This window comes from Urocitellus parryii, chromosome 10 (genome assembly GCF_045843805.1).
Source record: "Urocitellus parryii isolate mUroPar1 chromosome 10, mUroPar1.hap1, whole genome shotgun sequence".
NCBI classification, from domain to species: domain Eukaryota; kingdom Metazoa; phylum Chordata; class Mammalia; order Rodentia; family Sciuridae; genus Urocitellus; species Urocitellus parryii.
Window position 1 is genome coordinate 6,614,003 of NC_135540.1, and position 27,031 is coordinate 6,641,033.

The 27,031-nt window shown below is 35.9% G+C and overlaps 1 protein-coding gene and 1 long non-coding RNA gene across 10 annotated transcripts; one reads left to right on the plus strand and one right to left on the minus strand.

Annotated features, from left to right (window-relative positions):
• Window positions 1–5,340: 5,340 nt before the first annotated feature.
• Window positions 5,341–8,682, minus strand: LOC113184272 (uncharacterized). The gene is made up of 3 exons (XR_003300968.2): window positions 8,518–8,682; window positions 8,241–8,340; window positions 5,341–5,410 (listed from the first exon to the last, which is right to left on the minus strand). It is a non-coding gene; the product is annotated as an uncharacterized LOC113184272 (long non-coding RNA).
• A 267-nt stretch (window positions 8,683–8,949) lies between these two features.
• On the plus strand, window positions 8,950–26,828 carry Plk4 (polo like kinase 4). Of its 9 annotated transcripts, XM_077803409.1 has the most exons (17): window positions 8,950–9,025; window positions 9,566–9,661; window positions 10,592–10,687; window positions 10,767–10,881; window positions 13,744–13,797; window positions 14,416–14,767; window positions 15,549–15,649; window positions 18,492–18,862; window positions 19,706–19,810; window positions 20,493–20,595; window positions 21,151–21,300; window positions 21,815–21,948; window positions 22,048–22,139; window positions 22,283–22,430; window positions 23,105–23,245; window positions 24,355–24,461; window positions 26,726–26,828. In XM_077803409.1, exons 1-17 carry the CDS (start codon window positions 8,996–8,998, stop codon window positions 26,826–26,828), a joined length of 2,298 nt encoding a protein of 765 aa, XP_077659535.1. In that variant the 5' UTR covers window positions 8,950–8,995. The 9 variants fall into 9 exon arrangements, with proteins under 9 accessions (XP_077659535.1, XP_026246701.2, XP_077659529.1 ...); XM_026390916.2 differs by having other exon boundaries at window positions 13,744–14,767; XM_077803403.1 differs by having other exon boundaries at window positions 13,744–14,662; window positions 15,546–15,649.
• Window positions 26,829–27,031: the final 203 nt, after the last annotated feature.

Consider the following 27,031-nt stretch of genomic DNA (forward strand, 5'->3'; position numbering starts at 1 on the left):
CATGCCTGCTTATGTGAGGGACATGCAATCTGTAAAGTAGCTTTGCTTTGAAACAGGATTTCACCTCACCTTCCAGTGTATCCATACTAGCCAGGAACCACTGAAGGAATTACAAGAGAAAGAATTTCACAGTGTGCAAAAAAGCAAAGTCATAAGGGCAGCTCCCTTACATTAAAAGAGCATTTAACTACTGAAACCCTATATGTCAGGAGGGAGTGAAATAATCCAAATTTTGATAAGGTGCAAAACAACTCAGACCCTGTCTCTAAAATACAAAATGGGGCTGGGGATGTTTCTCAGTGGTCGAGTGCCCCCCCCCCAAAAAAAAATTAAAAGTAGTGGTCATCCACAATTTCCAAACCAGCAAAAACTATCCTTAAGAAACAAATGAAGAAAACTGGACCAAACTTTCCCTTTTCAAAGGGAATCCTAGGTCCAGAATTGAAAGGTAAATACCATTATGATAGCTTATGAAAGTATAAAGCCCATTAAAAGAGCCAATATACAGATCATTCAAAATAACCAGAAGAAAATCATCAAAATAAATAAACCTTAACTTTCAATAATCTTGAATGTAAATAATTTCTCCAATTAAAGAACAGCTTTTTAAATAGATCAAACAATATGCTTCCTACATGAGGACTGAAAAGGGGAAATGATACTAGCAAATGGACACCTAAACTGAACATGCTTTCACCTGATAAGGTTAATATTTATTTGTTATTGGCGGACACAACATCCTTGTTTGTATGTGGTGCTGGAGGATGGAACCCGGGCCGCACGCATAACAGGCAAGCGCGCTACCTGCTTGAGCCACATCCCCAGCCCCTGATAAGGTTAAGATAATTATAAATTTGTTTCCTTCAGAGGTTAATATCAATTCATTTCACAGCACCCAGTTTATTATAAACTTTTTCTAAAACAGACTTAAAGGATGAGATGGGCTCAAATACAATGGTATTTCACTCATCAATAGTCCTGACAAAAAACAATGCAACATCAAAGTTAAACACTGCTATTCAGCAAATGGACCTACAAGGTACTTGTACATTAAATAGCTCACGGAACTTCCCCTAGGATAGAATATATAATAGGTCATAAAAAGTTTTAAACCTAGTGCCTTACACTTGCTAAAAAAGGCGCTTTAGTATTTGAAAATATGAAATATTTATCTGATTTGCTTATAATGGAGTAAAACTAGAAATCTTCAACAAAAGAAACTTGGACATTATACAAGTATATGGAGACTACACATACACTTTGGAACCATTTAAAAATGCCTTAAAATTGACCAGGCAATTTCAGCAGCTCCAGAGGCTGAAACAAGCAGCTCGGGAAGACCCTGTCTCTAAATAAAAAACAAAATAGGGTGGGGATGTGTGGCTCAGTGGGCTAGTGAGTTCAATCCCTAGTACTAGAAGAAAATTCCTTAAAACCAAAGAAAATGCAAATAAACAACCAAAACCTGTAGGATACTGGGAAATAGGAGATATATAGCAATGAGTACCTATATCAAAATAGATTTCAAATAAACAACCTAAGCATGCGTCCCAAATACTTAGAACCAAACCCCAAAGGAAAGACCAAATCAGGAAGTAATAGGCTAAAAAAACTTATCAATGAAACTGTCTTAGAAAAGATGAACAAAACTGATACACCTATTAAGCTGCAGTTAAAATAGTACAACACTGGGACAGGCATGAAACAGAACTGAATATAAATTGTGATATTACAATCAGACATGAATAACAATCTAATCATGAGGAAACATCAGGTAAATCCCAATTAGGGAATGCTATATAATTAGCCTTCACAACACAAACACAAGGAAACTGACAATAGATGTTTTAGTTGTAATCATTTCACAATGTGTATAAAATCACACAAAACTGGAGTAATATAAATTTTATTTGTAAATTATAACAATTCTGGAGTGACAAGAGAAACATCTCAATGTTATAAGAAATCCATCCATGTTAAAGAGGCTAAAGACATGGCAACTTTTATGCAATGTGTACTAAACTGTAATAGAAGAAAAACTGCCTAAAACAGACATTATTGGAATGATTGACATCAGAACATGATAATCAGTGTCAAACATCTTTATTTTAAAAAAAATGATCTTTGTTCTTTAGTAATTCACACAGAAATTTTAGAATATTTCATAAATATAAATAGTAGGCTTGCAGTAAAGAGAATGTTAAATGGGTCAAAATGTTAAGAATTGATGAATCTGGGCTGGGGCTGGGGCTCTAATACTAAAGCGCCTTTTTTAGCAAGTGTAAGGCACTAGGTTCTATCCTAAAACTAAAGGTATTTTTTAAAAATTGATGTATCCAGCCAGACACAATGGAGCATGCCTGTAATCCCAGCAGCTCAGAAAGCTGAGGGAGGAGGATCATGGCAGCCTCATCAACAGGGAGGTACTAAGCAACTCAGTGAGACCCTGTATCTAAATTTAAAAAAAAAAGGGGGGGGGATCTGAATAAGAGACAATTCAGGAATTCTATATAACAACTTTCTTGTAAGATTAAAATTATTTCTAAATATAAAGTTAAAAAAAATGCTTTGCAGGAACTTCTGCCAAGTCAATAGCAAAAGCAAGTCTGGGTTCTTGGGAACTCAAAGAGAATTGCTCCAGAATTATAATGCATGGCGGCTGGGGTTACAGCTCAGCCTTGCACATGAGAGCCAAAGGGTTCGATCCTCAGCACCACATAAAAATAAATAAATAAATGTATTATGTCTACCTTTAAAAACCTTAAAAAAAAAAAAGAATTATAACAAGGACTGCCAGAAATTAAGGGGGAAAGCTGATTTTTCTCTGAACAGAGATTTTTCTTATAGCTTCTATATAGACAAACTTGAGTTATTCATTAATGTAGAAGTCAGCTCTCTGCCAGACCCACGCAGCATCAACAAAGGACCTCAAGTAGGGGTGATGGGAGATGGAGAAAAACAAAGAAAAACAGACATTCTGAAGTAAAGCTGGGACTAGGTGGGACACTGGGACACTCTGATGGGGAAACAGTGACCCAGAACTAGCTTTGCAAGTTTATTATAAAGGGTCTCATAATTAGGAAGTTTAACTAGAGGGGCAATGTAAATTGTTCAAGTCTTGTGAGTTACCAAGAGTCTTCTCTGCACACTAAAAAGTTACAGAAGTAGAACTATTTCTGCAGTTACCCTACTGTTGCAATGCTTGGAACATCCTGCTGCATCCTTGCCTTTTTGGCAAGGAATGTTTCCCAGACTTGACTTCTGCCAACACCACAGGATCAGCCGACATCAACCAGGGGCTCATCTGCTCTCCACATCTCCACCTTTCTTATTTTTTAACTGCAATCGATGCATGTCTACTTGGAGGTATTGGAACTGGGATTTGGCGAGACTGCATTTGACTGTGAGAAAATAATACAAAATTAAAAATAAAGAAACAAGCCCTATAGGATACCATGTAGTATGTTTTAGCATATTCCAAGGATTGAAACCATTTAAGTCATTAACAGTTTTTGGGTTTTTTTGCCAAATTGGCAGGAGATAACATAGGAATCTTGCTTTTTTGCCTGACTTGGATCTAATGGTGTAGATGTAAAAGATATAAACTAACACTTATGATTTCAAACTGCTAATAGATGTATCTTTATTTTTTCTAACCCCACTGGGAATTAACATGTAAAACAGGTATTACATAAATAAATTGATAAGCAACATGGCACTGTAATTGTCCTCTGACCTTAAAACTATGTGATCACCTAAGTTTATTACACTAGGTTTTAAAGCATTTAACTTAGCTTTAAGTTTATTATCAGTATTCTCCTGATCTTACAGGGTTCTTAATGTATTTTGTGTCAAGCATTGACAAAATGAGTTGTTTGGATATCCTGTACCAGAATGTCAGAGGCAGTGATTGTAGAAACAATCGCAATATAATTAAAGTAACAATACCAAAGACTATAAGTCCCATAGCACAGATGATTGAATCAGCTGATTATGAAGTTCTTGATAACTTATAGCTGTTATCTTTTTGGGGGGGGCAGTGGTGGTGGTAAACCAGGAATTGAACTCAGGGGCACTTGACCACTGAGCCAATCCCCAGCCAAATTTTGCATTTTATTTAGAGACAGGGTCTCTCTGAGTTGCTAAGTGCTTCATTTTTGCTAAGGCTGGCTTTGAACTTGTGATCTTCCTGCCTCAGCCTCCCAAACCACTGGGCTTAAAGGTGTGCACCACCATGCCCACCTAGCCCTATTATCTTAATACCAGTCATCTGTGATGCTGGTGGAAAGTATAAGAAAGGAAGGCTGGTATGAAACCAAAATACCTTAATTTTTGTTATATTAGTCACACAATTAGTAAGATTACAGTTAGTACTCGTTACAAAATGGTGATCACTGCCCATTTTTTTGATATTAGTATTTCCTGTTAATAATGCATAAAGAGACTGAACACACAACCACAAACCATAAAATGAGTTGGTGGTACAATCACTGGTTAGATGTGAAAGCAACTGACTAGTAAAATTAACAAAATCTAAAATAGCAGCTAGATGCCATGAATTCTTCTGAATGCCTCCTGATCTTGAGGTCAGATTTTACTAACAAACCCTCCAGGGGTCATGAGTTCATTATGAGAATGTTCCAAATCAAACTTATGTGGACATATGACTTGGACTGCAAATATGTCATACAGGAACTAAATTAGCACAATCTCGCCACTGAGGAAAAGTTCCCAGTTCTGAAGTGCTGGAATTTGGGCAATAAGGGAACAGAGGGTGTTGACAGAGTTCTTATTTAGGAAAATCTATTTTGATAATAGTCTGTATATATTTTTTCAAATCCTAAAGAAGGACTGGAAACTGGCAACACAAGTACCACCATAGGATTCCTGGGACATAGGGGCCTCAGCAGTATACCCAGAATAAGAAAATTAAAGTAATAAGAGGAAACAATATGAAAATCAGATTGACAACCCCCCATGGCAGACTAATTTGTAAACACTGGAACAGATCCTCCAGCCCAGGTAGTGGGATTAATTAATGGAGGATCCGGAAAATATGTCCAATAAGTTTCTCATTACGATACATACCTGACTACTTAGAACAGCCAGCATTGCCATAAACATGGTAGCTGGTGTCTCAGGGACCCCCTGCTTCTCAATCACTCCCTGAGCTTTGCTTGCCAAGTTCTGGATCTGACTCCACGTCGGGGGATTTACACGTAGTGTGCTTTTTGTTGCTCCTTCCTTTTTCTTGCCTCCTTTGCTTGGCTGAATGTTTAAAGGTAGCTCTTGTGTCGGTACCATTATTGATGGTGTGATCTTCAGTCTTTTGGATTCGGGTTCGTGTTCAGGTTTTGGATCCATGTTGATGACTCCTCTCTCAGATACCCAATCGGCTTCTCAGCACCTTCTGGAAAGATATGGTCATAACCTCTTCCCCTCATTACTGGATCCGGCCCATTCTATTTTCCTGATGGTAAATCTTTCTACCATACTATTCCTGCTGAACAAGCTGAACCAGAGACTTGGTATCTCTCAGCTGCAGTGCAGCCCTTCTCATTACAATTTAAGAAATTCAAAATAAAAAGAGCATGATGCAATTGATTCTGTGGAGATGGATAATACCTATCTCCCCCTTTTTGTTTCTGAAGTTGAATTTCTAACATTCTATTGGCACATTCTACTATTCCTGGTCCTTGAGTATTCTATGGGATTCGTGTCTTATGAATAATATAAGAAACACAAAAGCACTGAAAAGAACTGGCATAAGCTGGACCATTATCAGTTTCAAATTCCTGAGGTTTGCCCAAAATCAGCCAATAACTAATGACCATTACCACTTTCTCCTACTTGTGCTGTAGCAAAAATAATAGGTGTCAACAGACACATGTACCTACTGTTGTCTTCCACACTCTTGTACATGCAGAACTTCCATCTGTCAAATGTGATTTGGCTTAAGGCCCCCAGCATTTATCCCAGTTAATAAGACTGGGGGGTGAATAATACATTGAGGGTATTGTTTAGCTGTGGTCTGAGCCTGCTCCCTAGTGAGGTGAAATTCTTTGTGCAAACTGGAAGCATTTTGGTGATGTAGGGCATGTGATACCTGAGAGAGGAATAAGGTGATACACATTCTACTGATGCAACAAGATGATCTATAACATTGTTTCCTTCTACAACAGGTCCTGCAAGACCGAATGAGCTCAACTATGTCCAATAAAAAAAAAAGCTAACAACATTGTTGCATAGAGTTTTGTAAAGATTTAAAAAGCTAAAATAATACCTCAGAGATAATATGCCCAATAGTGGCTGTTTCAATTACCTGAGTTGCCCCCACTGCATAAGGACTGTCACTGTAAATATTTATAGATTCTGATGAAAAGGGTTGTCAGGCAAAAATTTTAATCTGGCCTCCCTGAGCTGGACCCATCAGTAAAAACCATTAGAGCCTGAGAAATTGGTTTAGTGCAAACAATTTTAGGGAAAACAAAAGTTGTTATAGAAATTTTATCAAATAAAATTTGATAATAGCTATCAATTTGGCCAGAAAAATTAGCAAGTGTAATCTGTCAACTTGCAGAATTTTGTCAAAGCCAATCTTGTTGTGCAGTAGTAAAACGAACTACAATAAGGGAATGCTCTAGCCCTAAGAGTTGCTGTACTCATTGAATTTTTGAAATTAACTGAGCAACTAATCATGAAAATGGCATTAAGGATTTAGGAGAATGTAGCAGTTGAAGCTATTTTATAATTTTTGTTTCCTGCCAAAGAATTCCTGTAGGGATATGAGTAGCAGGAAAAGTCAGTACTTGAATAGATCTATTTAGATTGACCATAGTAAGCTGGGCTGCTTGAAGAGCAGAGTCTTCGTGAGTCAGTGCAGTTTTAGCTTCTGAAGTCGGTTGTTGAGGAGACAGAGGTGGATCTCCTTTGAGGATAGTGAACTAACTAACTTTGATGTAGTTAACTTTAAAGAGGACGTAATCAATGTCACTCAGAAGTTTTTGGAAGTCATTAAGAGTTCATAAGGTGTCTATTCTAATTTGAAGTTACCAAGAGGCTTCTTTGAGGGCTGGGGAGTTGATAGAGTGCCTGCCTCACATGCACAAGGCCTTGGGTTCAATCCCCAACACAACCAAAAAAAAAAAAAAAAAAGGTTTCTTTGTGCACTAAAACGTTTCAAAACTAGAAACATTTTTGTAGCTATCCTACTGTTTAATTTTAACTTCAAAACCTCAGTATCAAGTGTGAGGAATACCCTGCTGCACCCAGGAAACCCACTGTCCTGGAATGTCCCTGTTAGCATCAGAGCTGAGGGTCAAGATTATTAATATCTTTGCCTTTTTGGCAAAGAATGTTTCATGGGATTGGCTTTTGATGATCCCGCAGGATCAGTGGAGACCCGGGGCTCATCCACTCTCCACAGCTTTCAATTTAGAAATAGACAGAAATTTGTGCATTTATTTTAGAACCTTCCTGAAAAAAACCACAATTGTCTTATCTGCAAACAGTGCATCAACCCTACCCTGGAGAGGTTTCTTTAAATATTCCATAATAAACCATTATGATAGAATTCTTCAAGCAAGCACCAGTTGCCAACTATTTCCTCTCAAATAGAGACAAAATGGAAGGCAAGCTGAGAGGTAAGGCACTGGCAGCTTTTGAGACAAGGGTTACTTCAGCCCCTAAGAAAAAAATCCACTACTTCTTATCATCTGCATCTGACTTAACCCTGTCATGACAATTAGGCAAAAGAACAGAACCTGCTGGGCCTGGTGGCACACACCTGTAATCCCAGCAGCTGGGAAGACTGAGGCAGGAAGATTTCAAGTTCAACACCAGCCCCAATAACTCAACAAGGTCCTAGGCAACTTAGTGAGACCCTGTCTCAAAATAAAAAAGGGCTGGACATGTGGCTCGGTAGTCACGCATCTCCAGATTCAATCCCTGGTACTCCCCAGAACCCCAGAACTCAGGCCTGACCAACCTCCCTGAGAACGCAGTCCGTTTTCCCATTTGACTTAACCTGTGTTCAGCCCAGCACCCCTGGCAGACTCGGTGCACGGAGGACGACGACCTTTGTTCTCTGCCTTCAACTTGGATTTCTTCAGTACACTTCAAGGCAACTGGAATCTGCGTTCCCGGGCCTAGGTCACTCCCGTCTGGCTCGGACTAAACTACCGTGTGGTTTCCCCGACACAAAAGTCGTGTCCTTCCCTCGAATGCCTTTTCTAAAGTACCTGCTGTGAGAAACTTCTGCCGTCAGCCGGGGAGGTCTAAGAGATTTTCCTGAATCAAGGTGATGATTTCTTCCCTGTGCTTTTTCCGTGGAGTGGACACCTGAGATTTTAAAAAGGTTTCTGTTGTTTTTGTTTCGTTTTAAGGTGCTGGGGGAAAAAACCAAGGCCTCGCACGTGCAGGGAGACTTCTCAACGAACCACACCCGCGCCCTCGCGGCAGTTTGGAGCCCTCCCTGGACGCGGCAGTACCCTTCCAGAGGTGAAGCTGCGGACTTACCAGCAGTAAACCTCGCGTCTCTAAGGCCTGCGGCTCTACGGGTCTCACTTGGGTTCTCCACAGGCTGGACGGCAGCGCACTCCACAGCCAGTCGCGACACCCTGCGCTTCCGGCGCTGGGCTCTGGTACCGGAAGCTGCGGCGAGCGCGAAGGAGAGCCTGTGGCGCACGCGTGAGTGAAATGCCTGTCGCGCATGCGCGCCAGCCTGTCTCTGCGGAGCGACGTCTCCTGACGTCACCACCACTCTCGCTTCAACAGCCACCGGCGGGAGTTTTTCAAAATGGGAGTGCAGAGGCACCGCCCAAGCCTCGGATGGTGTCGAGGAATTCCTTCGGTGGCTGTAGCGTCGTCGCCCGGAGCGGCGGCCTAGAAGGCACAGCCTGATGGGCACCACGACCGGCTGGCTGCCTGGAGCTCCACCTCGAAGGGACTGTGAAAAGGGACCTGACCCGGGGAGCGCCGGCCCGGGCCTGCGAATATGGCGACTTGCATCGGCGAGAAGATCGAGGTGAAGGGAGTGGCGGGCCAAGGCTGCGGATCGGAAGGGGGCGAGCGAAGCCCACGGCTGGGGCCGGGCGTGGCGCCGGGCCGGCGGTGGGGCGGGACCCAGCCTCTGGACCGCGCTCGGGCGGGGGCGGCACCGGTGGGCGGCGTCCCCGGCCCCGCCGCGTCCGTGGTAACCCCGCTGGAGCCGCCGCGCCGACCGGAGCCAGGCCGCCTCCCCCTTCTCCCGGGGGATGGCGGTTGGCCGCGGCGGGAGCTGTGGCGGGGCTCCCAGGTGTTGGCTGGAGGCGGGAGGAGGTGCAGCCTGTGCTGCGGTGGAGTCGCTCGGGTGCGCAGTCTGGCCGGCCTGGAAGCTGGGGAGTCCTGCAGGGCATCGCCATGCCTTCCACCGCAGACGCCTGCTATATCGAGGTGGAATACCTTCCTGGATTTTGCCAAATACTCCTCTCAACCCTTTGCATCCCATTTTTCCAGGTCCTTGGTATCATTCTTCCTTTCTACTCCTGAGAGTCATCACACATAATATCTAATTTTACTTTTTAAGGATTTTAAAGTCGGAAATCTGCTCGGTAAGGGATCATTTGCTGGTGTCTACAGAGCTGAATCCATTCACACTGGTTTGGAAGTTGCAATCAAAATGGTAAGACTATATTAATCAACTTTTTTTTTCTGTACTTTGCAAATAACTAAAGGTGTTCTACTAGAGATGTCACAGTTCCGTACTGACCAACCTTTTCTTTGATTATGGTGTAAAGAATACATCATATAGGCAAAAGACAATACGGATAAATTCAGCAGTTCAGCTTAAGGACGTTTTGGAGGAGCATTCATTTGCTTAAATGTTTTATCTTCATTAATGTTCGGTAGACAGGTGTGTTTCAGTTATGCATACTTGGAGTCAAGTGTAGAAATCAAATAATTTTTTTTATAATAATACATTTGTGTGTAGTTCTGTATTACAGTATAAGTATTAATCCAAAATACTATTCTCTATTGATATAAGTTAATCTAATAGGAATAACATAAACATTAGCAAATTGAGAATTATTTATCTAAACTAGTTGGAAAAGGGAAAGGAAATTTGGAATAAAGTTTGACTAAAGTTGGATTTTTCTTATGGATAGAGCAGTTGTGCTATTAAAGTATTTAAATTGACAGAGAGTACTAGAGTGCATTGGACAGATTTACTTAGTGTCCACTCTACTAGATAAACAGAGGAAAAATAGACCCAACAGAGTAAGTTGATCTCAAAGACATATATTAAAAATCTTCAAACTATTTTAAATTAAAATATACTTTCTTTTCAAAGGTGACTTAGTTCCTTCCTCTGCCACTAGTAATTGAACCCAGGGGTGCTTTACCACTGACCTACATCCCAGCCCATTTTTTTTTTTTTTTCTTTTTGAGACAGGGTCTCACTGAGTTCTTGGGACTTGCCTCAATTTGCGAGCTTCCTGCCTCAGTATACTGAGTAATTGGAGTATGCCACTGCACCCTGATCAAAGATGGCTTTTAACAATTTATATTTGAAACTTAACCATCAACATTTAAAACTTTTCTGTTTTTTCAGATAGATAAAAAAGCCATGTACAAAGCTGGAATGGTACAGCGAGTCCAAAATGAGGTGAAAATACATTGTCAATTGAAACATCCCTCTATCTTGGAGGTAAGATACAATTTTATAGAAGCAGCCTAGGATACTGAATTTTTTAAATTCTAATTTATTATACTTTTTTACATTTCAGCTATATAACTATTTTGAAGATAACAATTATGTGTACCTGGTATTAGAAATGTGTCACAATGGTGAAATGAACAGATACCTAAAGAATAGAATGAAACCTTTCTCAGAAAATGAAGGTAAGCTTCTTTTTTACTTTCCAAAAATGTTTTGAAAAAATGTGCTATTTTATAATATTTAATAAAACTGTTTCAGTTGTTACCTTAGGCTAGAAAAGGATCCCGCACATACAATGCTATACTTCTTAAAAACAATTTAAGAATTGCAGAAAGTAAGAAATTTGTCATTTATCCCCCAAAATACATTGTAAATTAAATTATTGGTAGCAATTTACTGTGTAAACTTGCAAATATAGAATGCTTTTTACAATGCCACTGATGACGGCCATTGAAACCATTTGTTTTAGAAAATGTGGATCTCAGACTGGGGACATACCTCCATTGGTAAAGTGCTTGCCTCGCATGCACAAGCCCCTGGTTCAATCCCCAGCACCACACACACACGCACACGCAGGCACACACAAAAAAAGAAAGAAAATGTGGATCTCCTGAGTATAGTGAATCCCTTCGAACTTATCTCAGCTTCCAAAAACTGTAGAATTATCCACTCTTTAATCCCCTAATTCGATAGAATATTTTGAAGCATATTAATAGACATCCTATTATCTACAAATATTTTAGTATTTATCTTTACAGAATCTGGATGTTAAAAAATGATAATCACAAAGTCTTTATTACACTGAATAATTCCTTACTATGAATACAAAGTTAGTTTCAAACTTCTCTAGTTCCTCAGAAATAATTTTTTACAATTTTTTTTAAATATATTTATTTTTTAGTTTTTTTTAGGTGGACACAATATGTGGTGCTGAGGATTAAACCCAGTGCCTCACGCATGCCAGACGAGCACGCTACCACTTGAGCCACATCCCCAACCAATTTTTTACGATTTAAATCAGAATCAAATAAGTTCCATATATTGTCAGACTAAGCTTTTTCTTTTTCTTTTTTTTTTTTTTTCCCCCTGTTAACTGGGATTGTAGATGAGCTAAGAAAGATGGGTTCTGATAAGCTTTTTGAGCATTTCAATCTGTTGAATACAGAATCTGGATGTTAAAAAATGATAATCATAGAGTCTTTATTACTCTGAATAATTCCTTACTATGAATACAAAGTCAGTTTCAAACTTCCCTAGTTCCTCAGAAATAATTTTTTACAATTTAAATCAGAATCAAATAAGTTCCATATATTGTCAGACTAAGCTTTTTTTCTTTTTCTTTTTTTTTTTCCCCCTGTTAACTGGGATTGTAGATGGGCTAAGAAAGATGGGTTCTGATAAGCTTTTTGAGCATTTCAATCTGTTGAAACACAATTTGGTCATATATATTTACTCAGAAATGTTTATGTTCTTTGACTCAAATTCCATTTTTGGAAGTTTATTCTGAAGAAGTAGTACAAATTGAAAAATCCATACACATATTGATGATGATTACTGTATTTTTTTCATATGAGACAGAACTAGCAAAAGCAATGAAGGGAAAAATATCAGTTTGAATTAAAATTAAAAACTTCTGTGTACTTTTAACAAACTTAAAGACAAAGATACGTTTGATCCCTAATAGCACACACACAAAAGCCATATTTATGCGTTATATATGTGTATGTGTGATATATATATATATATACATACATACAAACACACACACACACACACATATGAATGACTGGAAATTCATATTTAAAAAGACACACCTAAAAAGATAATCAAATCAGATAGTAGGGAATATGAGCAGACTATCTCATGGCAGAAAAAGTACCAGTAACCAAAAAATATATGAAAAGATGCTCAAACACAGTAGTCATCATGAAGGTGCTAACCCAAATAACAAGTATCATTTTTCACTCATTGATTTGGGACAGCCTACTCGTTAAAGGATCTCCATGAAAATATAGCCTTTTTTTTTTAAATTTTTAATCGTTGATGGACCTTAGTTTATTTATTAATTTATATGTGGTGCTGAGAATCATACCCAGTACCTCATACATGATAGGCAAGGGTTCTACCACTAAGCCACAATCTCAATTCCAAATATAGCCTTTTAATAATAAAATAGTATGTTTTCTTATTCTTCAGTCCAGTGATTCTATACCTTGAATGTACTATAGAGGAATTCCCATAACATTCACAAGAAAACAAGCATGTGTAAGAATGTTTATTGTTGTGTTTTTTTAATCTTGAAATAGCGGTAGTGACCCAAATGTTCAACAGCAATTGAATAAAATATAGATCTATGGTACTGCCATAGAAATGAAATGTAATAAAACTTTAAGAAGCATTTATTACAATATGTCTATAGATTTAAATATACATAAGCAAGCAGAGAAACATAAAAGATTATATACAAACTGTTGATGTGACTACTTTTTGGGAGTGTTTGGGAGATATCAAAGAAAAGTTAACTTTTTTTCTTTTTTACAATTAGTATAGATTTATGGATTGTTCATACAGTTAAAAATAATTTTCTTAATTGTTAGGCAACTCTGGTTATCATTTCCCTAATCAATCCCAATTGTTAATGAAATTTACTGCTCATTATTTGGGAAAAGCAAAGATTAAAATTATTGCCTTGTATATTTAACAGAAATTGGTTAATATTATAATACCACAAAAGTTGCACTTTGGTAAATTCTAGCTGCAAGCTAATAATTTAATATTATACTCTAGCATATCTGCCTCTGTTTCACAGTGTATTTTGTTTAATTTTTTTTTAAAGGAGAGAGAGAGAATTTTAATATTTTTATTTTTTAGTTTTCTGCAGACACAACATCTTTATTTGTATGTGGTGCTGAGGATCAAACCCGGGCCGCACGCATGCCAGGCGAGCGCGCCACCGCTTGAGCCACATCCTCAGCCCTGTTTCACAGTGTATTTTAAATGCTGAATCTTCTCAATTGTAAGTTCTCTTTTTTGCATCCTCACAGCTCGACACTTCATGCACCAGATCATCACAGGAATGTTGTATCTTCATTCTCATGGCATATTACACCGGGACCTCACACTTTCTAACCTCTTACTTACTCGTAATATGAATATCAAGATTGCCGATTTTGGGCTGGCAACTCAATTGACAATGCCACATGAAAAGCACTATACATTATGTGGAACTCCTAATTACATTTCACCAGAAATTGCAACTCGAAGTGCACATGGACTTGAATCTGATGTTTGGTCCTTGGGCTGCATGTTTTATACATTATTAATTGGGAGACCACCTTTTGACACTGACACAGTCAAGAACACATTAAATAAAGTCGTATTGGCAGATTATGAAATGCCAACGTTTTTGTCAAGAGAGGCCAAGGATCTTATTCACCAGCTACTTCGTAGAAATCCAGCAGATCGTTTAAGTCTGTCTTCAATATTGGACCATCCTTTTATGTCCCGAAATTCTTCAACAAAAAGTAAAGATTTAGGAACTGTAGAAGACTCAATTGATAGTGGACATGCCACAATTTCTACTGCAGTTACGGCTTCTTCCAGTACCAGTGTAAGTGGTAGTTTACTTGACAGAAGACGACTCTTGATTGGCCAGCCACTTCCAAATAAAATGACTGTATTTCCAAAGCATAAAAATTCAAGTGACTTTTCTTCAGGAGATGGAAGCAGTTTTTGTACTCAGTGGGGAAATCAAGCACATGAAACCAGTAACAGTGGAAGAGGAAGAGTAATTCAAGATGCAGAAGAAAGGCCACATTCTCGATACCTCCGTAGAGCCCATTCCTCTGATAGATCTGGCACTTCTAATAGTCAATCTCGAGCAAAAACATATACAATGGAACGATGTCACTCAGCAGAAACACTTTCAAAGTCCAAAAGATCAGGAATAGAAGAAAATGAAGACCCATATCCACCCACAAACAGCAATGTCAATATTTTTCATTTCTTTAAAGAAAAGACATCTCATAGTTCTGGATCTTTTGAAAGACCTGATAACAACCAAGCACTGTAAGAATATAAGTATTTTATTTTCTGTAAACATACTAGCACAAATATGAAGATGCATGTAAATAAAGGGGTTACTAGGGCAATGAATAATTAATACTTTTCTTTTAACTGATGCTTCTGAGGCACTTATCAATGATGATTTTCATTTTTTATTACTAAAGTATTGGAATATTAATTTAGAGCTATGATTAAGGTGTCCTTCAAAAGTGAATGTATGTGTTGATGAATATGTTTATTACTCTGTTTAATTCTTGGGAGTTTTTAGTTTCATATATATATGCAAAACACCATGTATTAAACAAATCTGATCCCTGAAGTACTCTAATAATAACTACAAACAAAAAGAAGTTGAGCCTGAATGATGAGTAATTATAGTACTAATACTATTTCTAACATGAAAACTAATTGTTTTAATGATTTTTTTTGCATGTCTCTTAATTTTTTTTATGATTTTTATGCTTGAATTATTAAAGGGCAACAGCCACATAGAAACATCATCACAATGCCCTGGCATTCTGGCATGGGAATTCAGCGTTTTAGAGACAATGTGATTATGCAAATATTGTTTTCTACAGTTATCCTAAAATTTTTTGGAATTCACATTTGTCTTTATTCTACATTAAAAAGTTGGCTAGGTATTGGGGATAAAGTACCATGGTAGAACACATTTAGCATGTGTGAGGCCATAAGTTTGTTCCCTAGTGTCCCCCACAAAAAGTTGCCTAATCATTTTTTTAATTACTTTAACTTTTTATTACTTGGGGATTTTTTTTTTCTTTAGTTCAAATCATCTTTGTCCAGGAAAAAGTCCTTTTCCATTTTCAGACCAGACACCTCAAACTGAAATTGTACAACAGTGGTTTGGAAATCTGCAAATGAATGGTGAGTTTTAAATGGTAGTATTTAATTAAAAACTAATGACTTACACACTTTTTTAGCACTGTAGTTTCCTTGTTTTTGTTTTTTGTTTGTTTTGTTTTGTTGGTGCCAGGGATTAAACCCAGGAGTACTCAATCACTGAGCCATATCCCCAGCCCTGTTTAGTTTTTATTTAGACATAGGGTCTTGATAAGTTGCTTAGGGCCTCAGCCTTCCAAGCCACTGGGATTTCCAGGTGCCAGTGCACCTGGCCATTATAGTTTTCTTTTTGGGCTTTTTAAATAAAATAAAACAATACAATAAAGCTGAATTATTATAGTAAAACTTGATGGTTTTTAATATTTACCGTAAGGTCAGCTATTATTCTTAATACTGAACATATATATATTTGTTATATTCTCACAAAAACATATGAGGAAGATACTGTTGTTATTTTTTTATAGCTAAGGAAATTGTACACAGAATTCAGTTGCATAGCCATTAAGTACAGTGCCAGGATCCAACCCAAGTAATCTGTCTTAGAAGCTTTCCTCTTAAGCCCTCTCTTGAAGACTCTTCATAATAAGTACCAAGTCAGTGCCTATAAAACAATTAAAAGATGTTTGACTTTATTTTGAAGTAGATGCCGATATGGACACTATAGTCAGCCAGTTGGATTTCACATCTAAATACATGGCTACTAAAACCTAGATATTTTCAAGTAGCTATCATTCGAGTCATTATTTTATTTATAGATGCAAAGTGTAAATATTAACCCAGTAAGTCCCACCATCCCAAATGTGGGACACCTATAAAAACTAAGTTGAGCAACAGACATGCCACTTACTTCTTTTGAGAAAAGTAATATGGTGAATGATTAGAGCATTTGAAAACATGTAAAGGATATATAAGCTTAGATTATGATTTCCAACGTATTTTCATGCACATCTGTCAATTTCATTGAAATATTGGCAGAATAGAAAACTTGGGACTTAATGGTTAAAATATTCTTAATTAATGAACATAACAGATTCACAGAAGGTGGGATGGGGAATAATAATTTTAAAAAAGAGAGAAAATTATGAAACATATGGAGAGAAGGAGATCATTTTTTACTAAGTGTTGTATTACCTCACAGACAAAAGAGTGCATAGTGGCTGTAATTTAAGCAGAGTGTTATTTGTCATCTCAAGAGCCTATGTGTTTTTTTCTTTTTTCAAAAGAAATGTATATGATTTTCAAAATCCCCAAAGGAAATGAATCTTTTCCTATGTACTTGAAAATATCCTTGGAAATAATTCAAGTTTGTTTTTTGTTTTTTTAATGATAAAACTGATAATGTACATCTTGCTCTACTTCTGTTGTATTTACAAGTATTTTTACTTGACAGTATGGCTTTGTCTGAGATGGAGAAATAACCTTTTTTTTTTTTCTTTAAAGTAATGTAATGAGGCTGCTATAATTTTAAAGTATTTTTGGTACAAAATATTTTTCTGGCCGGGCATATGCATCTCCAGGGGCTGAGGCAGGAAGATCATGAGTTCAAAGCCAGCCTCAGGGGCTGGGGTTGTGGCTCATTGGTAGGGCGCTTACCCAGTGTATGTGAGGTACTGGATTCAAGTCTCTGGACCACATGTAAGTAAATAAACTAAAGGTCTGTCAACAACTTAAAAAAAAAAAAAAAGACAGCCTCAGCAATTTAGGCCCTAAGCAATTCACTGAGATCCTGTCTCTAAATAAAAAATCCTGTCTCTAAATAAAAAATCCTGTCTCTAAATAAAAAGGGCTAAGGATGTGACTCACTCGTTAAGCGCTTCTGGTTCAATCCCCTGTACCCCCCCCAAAAAAAAAAAAAAAAAAGATTTTTTTTTCTGTCATACTGAGAGTTGGAGAGATGTTTTTCATTTGGTTTGTATTTTGCAGTACTGGGGATTGAACCCAGGGCATTGTACATTGCCAGCAAGCACTTAACGACTTAGCCAAACCTCCACCCTTGAGAGTTGGAGGGGGGTGGTATATATTCCCATGTGAACTCTAGAATAACAATTTAAAACACAAATTGGTAAAATTCTTTAGAACTTCAAAAAATGTGGGTATAACTATATATATAACTATATATATATATACACACATATATATGTAAAATATTAATAATATTGAAACTATTCACATGGTGTTTTTTTCCCTTAGTTGTATACCTTCTAAGCAAAGATAGGATAGGTGTTCCTTAGCTTAAAAAATAAATTTATGTTTTGTTTTTTATTTAGGTAGATTGATATGTGGGAATTCTTCTCAAATATGCTTTTGTTGGAATATAATCTCACATTAGAATTAGCAGTGACCCTGCAGTGACTAGTTTTTGCCTTGATTGAAAAGTAGATTGTTTATTATATCTTTTGTGATCTGGTTTAAAATACCCTTTTAAAGTCACTGACTTTTTATGTCATATATTAGACTAGAATAATTTCTTATTTAAAATAAAATTTTCTTATGCATATTTAAGGTATATAAGAGCATTATACATATATATAGTAAAATGGCTATTATTTTGGAACAAATTAATGTATCTATAACCTCACATATTTACACAGACTGTTCTCCCTTTGGCAATAGCAACGAAAATCTGCTCATTTAGTAAAAATCCTGAATAAAATACACTATTATTTTTCTAAAGCTTTTTTTTTTTTTTTTTTCCTTAATGCAGAGGGTTAGAGATGTAGCTCAGGGATAGAATGCTTCCATGGCCTACATAATAATCTGGGTTCAATCTTCAATACAAAAAAAAAAAAAAGGCACTAATATAGTCAATGTAAACTTGTGACTTCTTAATTATTTACTAAACTGCTTTTTTCAATATATATGATAGCTCATTTAAGAGAAACTACTGAGCACAACAGCATTAGCCCAAAGAGAGATTTTCTTATACATCCAGATTTGCAGAAAAACATGTCAAGAAATGCTTGGAGAGATACAAGAGCCAAAAAGAACTCTGATGCTTCTGATAATGCAGCTTCTGTAAAACAGCTGAATACTATGAAATATGTGCCTGGACTGCGCAATAAACCTGAGATAATGCAACAAGAACCTGTTTTTGGCTTACATCCTCTTTCAGAACAAATCAAGACGAGGGGTATGGAGTCAACAGTGGGATATCAGAAACACACATTGCGAAGCATTACGTCTCCTTTGATTGCTCACAGGTTAAAACCAATCAGACAGAAAACTAAAAAGGCTGTGGTAAGTACATTGTTTTCCTAAGTTACTCTTTGATACTATTTTAAAAATACAGTTTTTGAAAACATGTTTTAGTCCCCTATAATATCCTGGACTTTGGAATATGTACATGATAAACTTATATAAAAAGAGAAAGATTGAATATTCATGGAAAGATAGCTTTTGTATATGAATAATGAAGTGATACTGATAAGTTTTGAATTTTAAATTTCTGTTTTTAGAAAGTAGATTTGAATATAAAACATTTAAAAATAATATTAGCGCTATACTGTTCTAAATATTAGTTTATGCACAGTTCAAATAAGTGAATTAATATTAACCTTTGGTTTTAGTTTTTATTTCTACATTTAACTTAGGCTTAAATACCAAGAGAAACTAACAAGAAATTATACCTTGATGTTTTAACAACTAAAATTATTTAAAAGAAAAAGAGTATGTACATTTTATAGTTTAAAACTTGTGAAGTGGGAATAGTGATTTTTTTTTTTTTTTTTATTCCATGTTCATCCTGTTTGTTGGTGTTTCCCGTTCCCCCCAGTCTTGCCTTTGTTTGGCTTGCTATTATCTTTTAAGTCCTTATTCTCCGCCCTGCCTTCTGCTTTCTTTCTATTCACTGTTTATCCCTTCCCACTTCATTGTACATTCTCATCTTTGCACCTTATGGCTCACAATTGTGTTCAAATATACTTCTGGTCTGGACTGTTGGAGTGAAGCAGCTATTTCATTTTGACTTTAATATTTGTTTCTGCTATGGTTAAGTAATTTTCTCAAGTATCATGTGTGTCAGATGTTTTAAATGAGAAAATTTTTATTGATTTTTTTTTTTTTTTTTAATTTTCTCTTTAGGTGAGCATACTTGATTCAGAGGAGGTGTGTGTGGAGCTTCTAAAGGAATATGCATCTCAAGAATATGTGAAAGAAGTACTTCAAATATCTAGTGATGGGAATATGGTAATGTACAGTTATTTTATTATCTCGAGACTTCACATCTTCCCCTAAGCTAAGTTTAGCATTGTGATTCATTTGGAGATCTCTAAAATTTTTTTTTTTATGCAGTCTTCTGATATGATAGTCCCTGTAATTCAAAAACTGAAATAGCATGCCAAACATGTTTAAATAAATTAGTTCCATTTTTAAAATAATTGCTGGGCTGGGGATGTGGCTCAAGCGGTAGCGCGCTCGCCTGGCATGTGTGCGGCCCGGGTTCGATCCTCAGCACCACATACAAACAAAGATGTTGTGCCCGCTGATAACTAAAAAATAAATATTAAAATATTCTCTCTCTCTCTCTCTCTCTCTCTCTCTCTCTCTCTCTCTCTCTCTCTCCTCTCTCTTTAAAAAAAAAAATAATTGTAGGGCTGTGGATATAGTTCAGTACTCAGCTTGCCTATCGTGTTTTAGATTCTGGGTTTGATTCTCAGCGCTGCAATAAACAAATAAAATTTATAACTAGTATCAAAAATCTGTAGTTTGATTTAAGTTTAAAAAGAAAATTAGAATAAAATGCTAGAGAATACCATTTTCTATAAAATAATGTTTAATATTGTGCTTGAACTTTTTCATATTTTGTTAACAAAATATAGTGCTCTAAGTTATTGGTATATAATTAAAAGTCTTAAAAACTTTTTGGCAGATCACTATATATTATCCAAATGATGGAAGAGGCTTTCCTCTTGCTGATAAACCACCCTTACCTACTGATAAAATCAGTAGGTACAACTTTGACAATTTACCAGGTATGTAAGCTTAACAGGAAATAAATTTTGAGAGTATATATACTTAAACTCTGTATATTGGTATGATAGGTTATGAGTATTTTGGTTTTAGTCATGTTGGAGGTTATGTTCTTGTACTTGGTATTTGGTCCAGTTTGATATACCTTATTAATTCGTTGTTTACTATTCATATTTTGTGTTATAATACTACTTTATTCTGTTTAAAAGTAAAAACTAACTCCAGAATATTACTCATATACCACCAAAATATAATTGGTGCACTTATTTAATTAGTAATGTGGCTATACTCACATTAAAAATTACAATATGAAGTGTCTAGTTTTTTGATCTTTGAAATCATGTGCTACATACATTTTCATTTATAATTGTAGTTAATCAAAGTTAACTCCTGATGCAGCTTCTGCATATTATGAACGGGGGAAAGCACCGAACAATAAGATTTAATTGAGATGCCTTTCAAAAACAAACAAGAACCTATTAAAAATCACAACAGGTAGATAAAACTATATCAAGTCAATATTTTCTTCCTTAATATTAACTAATTTTTCCCCTTAGAAAAATACTGGCGAAAATATCAATATGCTTCCAGATTTGTACAGCTTGTAAGATCTAAATCTCCCAAAATCACTTATTTTACAAGATACGCTAAATGTATTTTGATGGAGAATTCTCCTGATGCTGATTTTGAGGTTTGGTTTTATGATGGTAAGTACTATTTTTTAAAACAAGTTTTTTCCTGTAGTTTGTAATTTGGTAGTCATGTGCTTGTGTTTTTAATTCATGACAAGTCATTTTAACCAAAGTTTGTTTATATATACCTTCCTATAAATAATTTATATTATCATCTGTATATATATTAGTCCTCTTTCGCTACCTCACTTCATTTTAACTGTACCTACCTTGATTGATGATATAAAAATGTCATGAAACAATATCCTTTCTTTAATTAGAAACTCAAGTGGACATTTACCAAATTATAAGAATTATAAATGGGGCAGAAAGATTGGGTTTAATGAACATTCTGTCTTAAGTATTCTATAAAGATGATTTACTTTTTAAGTCATACATCTTTTACGGGATACACATGACACATAGCTGTCCATCAACTATGTTTGTAAGTGAATATAAATGATATCTTGATCTGAAAGCCATTAAATACTGGTATGATGAATAAATAAATCTAAATAAATTGAAAAAGAGTATTATGCTTATTTGCTAGGAGCAAAAATACACAAAACAGAAGATTTAATTCAAGTAATTGAAAAGACTGGGAAATCTTACACTTTAAAGGATGAAAATCAAATTCATAGCTTAAAAGAGGAAATAAAAATATACATGGACCATGCTAATGAGGTACATACCTAATAGATTTTAATACTAATTAATTATAATTAATTAATTACAAATTACTTAGGTCAAATATTGACAGAAAACACTCTTCTTTTGAAATAGGCTCATCGTATTTGTTTAGCACTGGAATCTGTAATTTCAGGAGAGGAAAAGAAGAGTGGGAATGCTCCCTTTTTCCCAATAATTATGGGAAGGTAAATTTTTAAAAATTTTTTAACATGGCTAAAGTTTATAAGATTTCTAAAAAAAAAGTTTGGTTTACTTCATAAACATTCTTTAGACATCTGTAAATTGCAAGTTTTAAAGGAATATATTTGAACATTTCTTTCTTCTTTAGAAAACCTGGTAATACTAGTTCACCTAAGGCCCTGTCACCACCTCCTTGTGTGGATCCAAACTGCGCAATAAGAGATGCACCATCTTTGGGTAGATTGATCATGAATAGTGCTACTACTCCAACCCAGGCACTCATACTTAGTCCTTCTGTAAGTAAATCTGTGTCACTTCTGTCCATACCCCTTCAGGGACCACCTTATGCCCTTCATAAAAAATTAAATACCTCATGAAGGACCCAGGTTCTATTCCCAGCACTACCCCACTCCCCTTAGCCCCCCAAGATAGAAGAGGCCTTAGTATACCTACCTTTTTTTTCCAGGCTACTCCTGAGGCACTGTATCACATACTCCTTGCTTAAACTTCAAAGGCCTTCTAAGTCTTTGAACCAACCAATGAGCCTTTCACATACTGTTAATTTGACCTTTTGAGATGTACATAGTTGTTTTATTTTTACTAGTAAAATATTAACTGCCTAAATATCTTATATTTACTCAATGAACTATCATGTCAATGAAGACTATATATATAGAAAAATGCAATGTTAAAAAAAATGGATATGTGTGTTTAGTCCTACCTACATATATACATATTGTGATATGAAGCTATGAAAAAAAATCTCTTGGGGAAAAAGATCAAAGCAAAAGAAAATAACAGTTGTATTATTTTCATTTCTGTATTTTTCTCATTTTAATAATGTGGTTGTATTTTTAATTTTTTTGTTTTTTTAAAAAAGCTAATGAAAATCCAGTAATTCTTATTTTTTGCTTAAGTTGGCTTATAAAAACAGTAAAAAATAATATCTTCCTGTTTTTACTCTTTGTAGATAGTTACAGCTGAAGGACTTGGCCATACCACTACAGCTTCAGGAACAAACGTCTCTTCTAATAATCTAAAAGATTGTCTTCCTACATCAGCACAACTTTTGAAGTCTGTTTTTGTGAAAAATGTTGGTTGGGCTACACAGGTGAGAAGTTTCTACCAAAATGACTTTTCTCAGTATGAATTTCTTTTGGTTTTCACACTGATTAGACAATCACCCCAAAATATAAATTTTTTTAATGGTTTAAGTAGAAGTTTTTATTTTTTTATATTGGTTAAATCATTTAAAAAATTTAATGTTTTATTTCCATACAGTGGAAAACTTTATTATTGTTAACAGATTGCCTACCAATGGTTTTTAAAGTACAGGTCATGATAATGGTTACTTATGATTAGTGCGGAACAATATCCAAAATATTGTGAGTTTTAGAAACCATTTGTAATCAATCTGACTAGAGTTAACTTTAATTTGGCAAAAGAAGGAAAAGTTAAAGTGTTTAAAGTTAATTCAAACTCACAGCATGAACCTGTGTGTATATTATGTGAAGGCTTCAAATGTGGAGATTTAAGCATGGCTTATGTCCCTTTACTTTCCACTTAAGAACAATGCACCCTTATTACTTTTGGAGGGTTGGTCATATCTGTTGAGTGCCTGCTTTTTGGTGTCATATTTTTAATATACATTATATAGTTTATCCAAAAAAAAACTAGTAAAGTTATCCCCTTTTAAAGATAATAAAATTACAGTTCATAATGTTACATTGATTTGGATGATCCTAAACTATACTACTTGTTGGTGGGCAGAATATGAATGTAAACCTAGGTCTCTCGGATTCCAGTGTCCGTGTTTGTTTCTCTATATCATGTGCCTCCCCATTTAACATGAATCACTAAAAGAAGTCTCAAAGGCTATGATGTAATATTTTCAGGCAAGGAAGAAACTCTAGGGGCACTAGGACAAAGAAAGGGTTAAAATACTCTGCGAGGGGAGGGGTAAACACGTACAGTGGAAATTGGTGAGAAATGGGATTCATTTAGAATAATTTTAATATTGTAGTACTTAATCTATTAAAGGATTAACCCAGAAAAGACATGAATATTCTCAACGCTAAAACTATTCCAGTCCTAAATCTACAGTTACTGGAGAGAGTTTCAAAACTATAGAAAACTTGTTGATATGTTCAACTTGAGTACCTTTTAGGAACCTCAGATCCTCTATTGCAGAGTCGATCAGTATGCTTATTATTTTTCTAGTTAACTAGTGGAGCTGTGTGGGTTCAGTTTAATGATGGGTCCCAGCTGGTTGTCCAGGCAGGAGTATCTTCTATCAGTTACACGTCACCAAATGGTCAAACAACTAGGTAAGTTTTTAAAAATACTAGTTCAGATAACACCATTTATACATTTCGCTTTCTTGCTATGCAAAAATAATAAAATTACCGTCTCATTTTTTGAGACAAAGTCTGGGTAACTTGTGGAGACTCGCCTTGAATTTTCTATCCTCCTGAGCTCCGGAGTCACTGGGATTATAGGCATGCACTACCACTCCCCTGGCTACCATTCTTCAAAGTGTTCATTATTCTTAGAAGATCGTATTATGTTTCTAATGCCTATTTTATAATTATCTACATTAATGCAGGGCAACTGGTATGAGTAATCTGTTCCTAATCCATTCAAGTCGTTAGATAACTTGTAACCCCCTTTTTTCAAGGCTATTGGGAATTTAACCTAGAGGCTTGCATATACTAGTCAAGTGCTCTACACCTGACCTACATCCCTAATACCTCTCTGCAGCTTTACTCCATAGTCTAACTAGGTTGGACCTTTGCAGAAAATTCTAATGAAGTTGTAGTAGTATACCTAAAAAAAGCATAGAAACATATCTGTCTTTTAAAGATAACTTGAGGGCTAGAGCTGTAAATGGCAGAGAATTTGCCTAGCATGTGTGAGGCTCCGAGTTCAATCCTCAACACCACATAAAAGTAAAATAGAGGCATACTGTCCATCTGCAACCACAAAAAAATAAACAAAAAAAACAGTTATGCATTGGAAAATAAAATTTTAAAAACTTGATTATTTTTCCCAAATGAAACGGTATATCCCCTGATCTAGTGATTAATGAATGTAAACAGTTGGCCTTCCATATACAGATTCTATATCCACAGTTCAACCAACAACAGGTCAAATATATTTGAAAAGATTGTACTGAATGTGTGCAGAATTTTTTTTTATTCCCTAAATAATACAGTATAACTATTTAGGTAAAATTTACATTGCATTTGATATTACAAGTAATCTTGAGAGGGCTTAATGTAAATGGGAGGATGTGTATAGGTGATATGTAAATATTGTTCCATGTTATGGAAGGGAATTGGGTATTCTCAGATTTTGGTATCTATGGGGGTCCTGGAAACTGTCCCCTAAACATGCCAAGTGACAACTTTTTATTCACTTTGCATGAATATGTGTGCTGGGCATCATGCCAGAAATAACAAAACTGTCAATAGCATGAAAAAGTTTCCATATTTAAAACATGACTTGTTGGGCTGGGATTGTGGCTCAGCGGTAGAGTGCTCATCTTGCACACTCAGGACCCTGGGTTGGATCCTTAGCACCACGTAAAAAGTTTAAAAATGAGTGAAATAAAGGTATAAATTTTTTTTAAATATAAATAAATAAAACATGACTTGTTAGAAAGACCTAAGACATGGCGGTGCTAACAGAAACATGCTGCTTCATGTGGTCTTTCTGTTGTAGTAGACGTGTGTGGGGCAACTGTAATTTGTGGCTCTCATGCTTTTTGTGAAATGCATGTGTATGTGCAGTAGCATCACTTCAGTAACTGCTCATAGGAATCGTTAAAAACACTTTAAATGCTCAAGGAAGTGGAAGGGTGCAGATGTAGAGTGGGTGGGATACATGTTCACAGATGAATGCTGCAATTTTACTGACAAGGGCAATTGCAAGTTCTTAACATCTAATAGAAATGTATTATCATGTTTAACTTAGTGTTTCCTTGAGAAAGCATTCAAGGAATGAAACCTTGTTTCAGAAAATATAGTTAGTTGAGTATTTTATTTTCTTGTTGTTATTTAAATGTTTATAAATTGTTCTCTTTTTTGGTACCAGGAATTGAACCTAGGAATGCTTAATCACTGAGCTACATCCTAGCCCTTTTTACGTTGTTTTTTTTTTTGTTTTAACTTAGAGACAGGGTCTCACTGAGTTGCTTAGGCCCTTGCTAAGTTGCTGGCTTTGAACTCATGATCCTTCTCCCTTATCTTCTCCAGTCACTGGGATTACAGGCCTGTGCCACCATGCCTGGCTAATTATTCTTTTAAGAAAAAAAATGGGTATGCTTAACTAGATGGAGCTGACTAATAAATAATTGTGTATGACTGTTTTAATATCTTTGTTTATTTTTATGTGGAGCTAAGGTTCAAACCCTATGCCTTACATGTGCGAGACAAGTGCTCTGCCACTGAGCCATAACCCCAACCCCACGTGGATGATTTTTCCTGAGATCTCTTGTCATTGAAGAATAAAAAATATAATATGGTTTTTGGTATTCCTTAAGAATGGAGAGATGATTATGGTTTTATCTTTTTTCTTTTACTTCACTTAGGTATGGAGACAATGAAAAATTACCGGAATACATCAAACAGAAATTACAGTGTCTTTCTTCCATCCTGTTGATGTTTTCTAATGCAACTCCTGGTTTTCATTGATTGAAAAGATACCTACATTTAATAAATAACTTTTTGGTTGGCTTTCAAGTAAAGTGACTTTTTATTTAATATAACTTCTTCAGAAAGCCTATTAAAGAGAATTTTAATCTGTACAGTAAAGGATGTATGCTGAGAGAAAACTGAATGAAATTTGAGTCAAGAAATAATTGGTCGCAGAGTACAATAGGATGCCTAACTTTGCT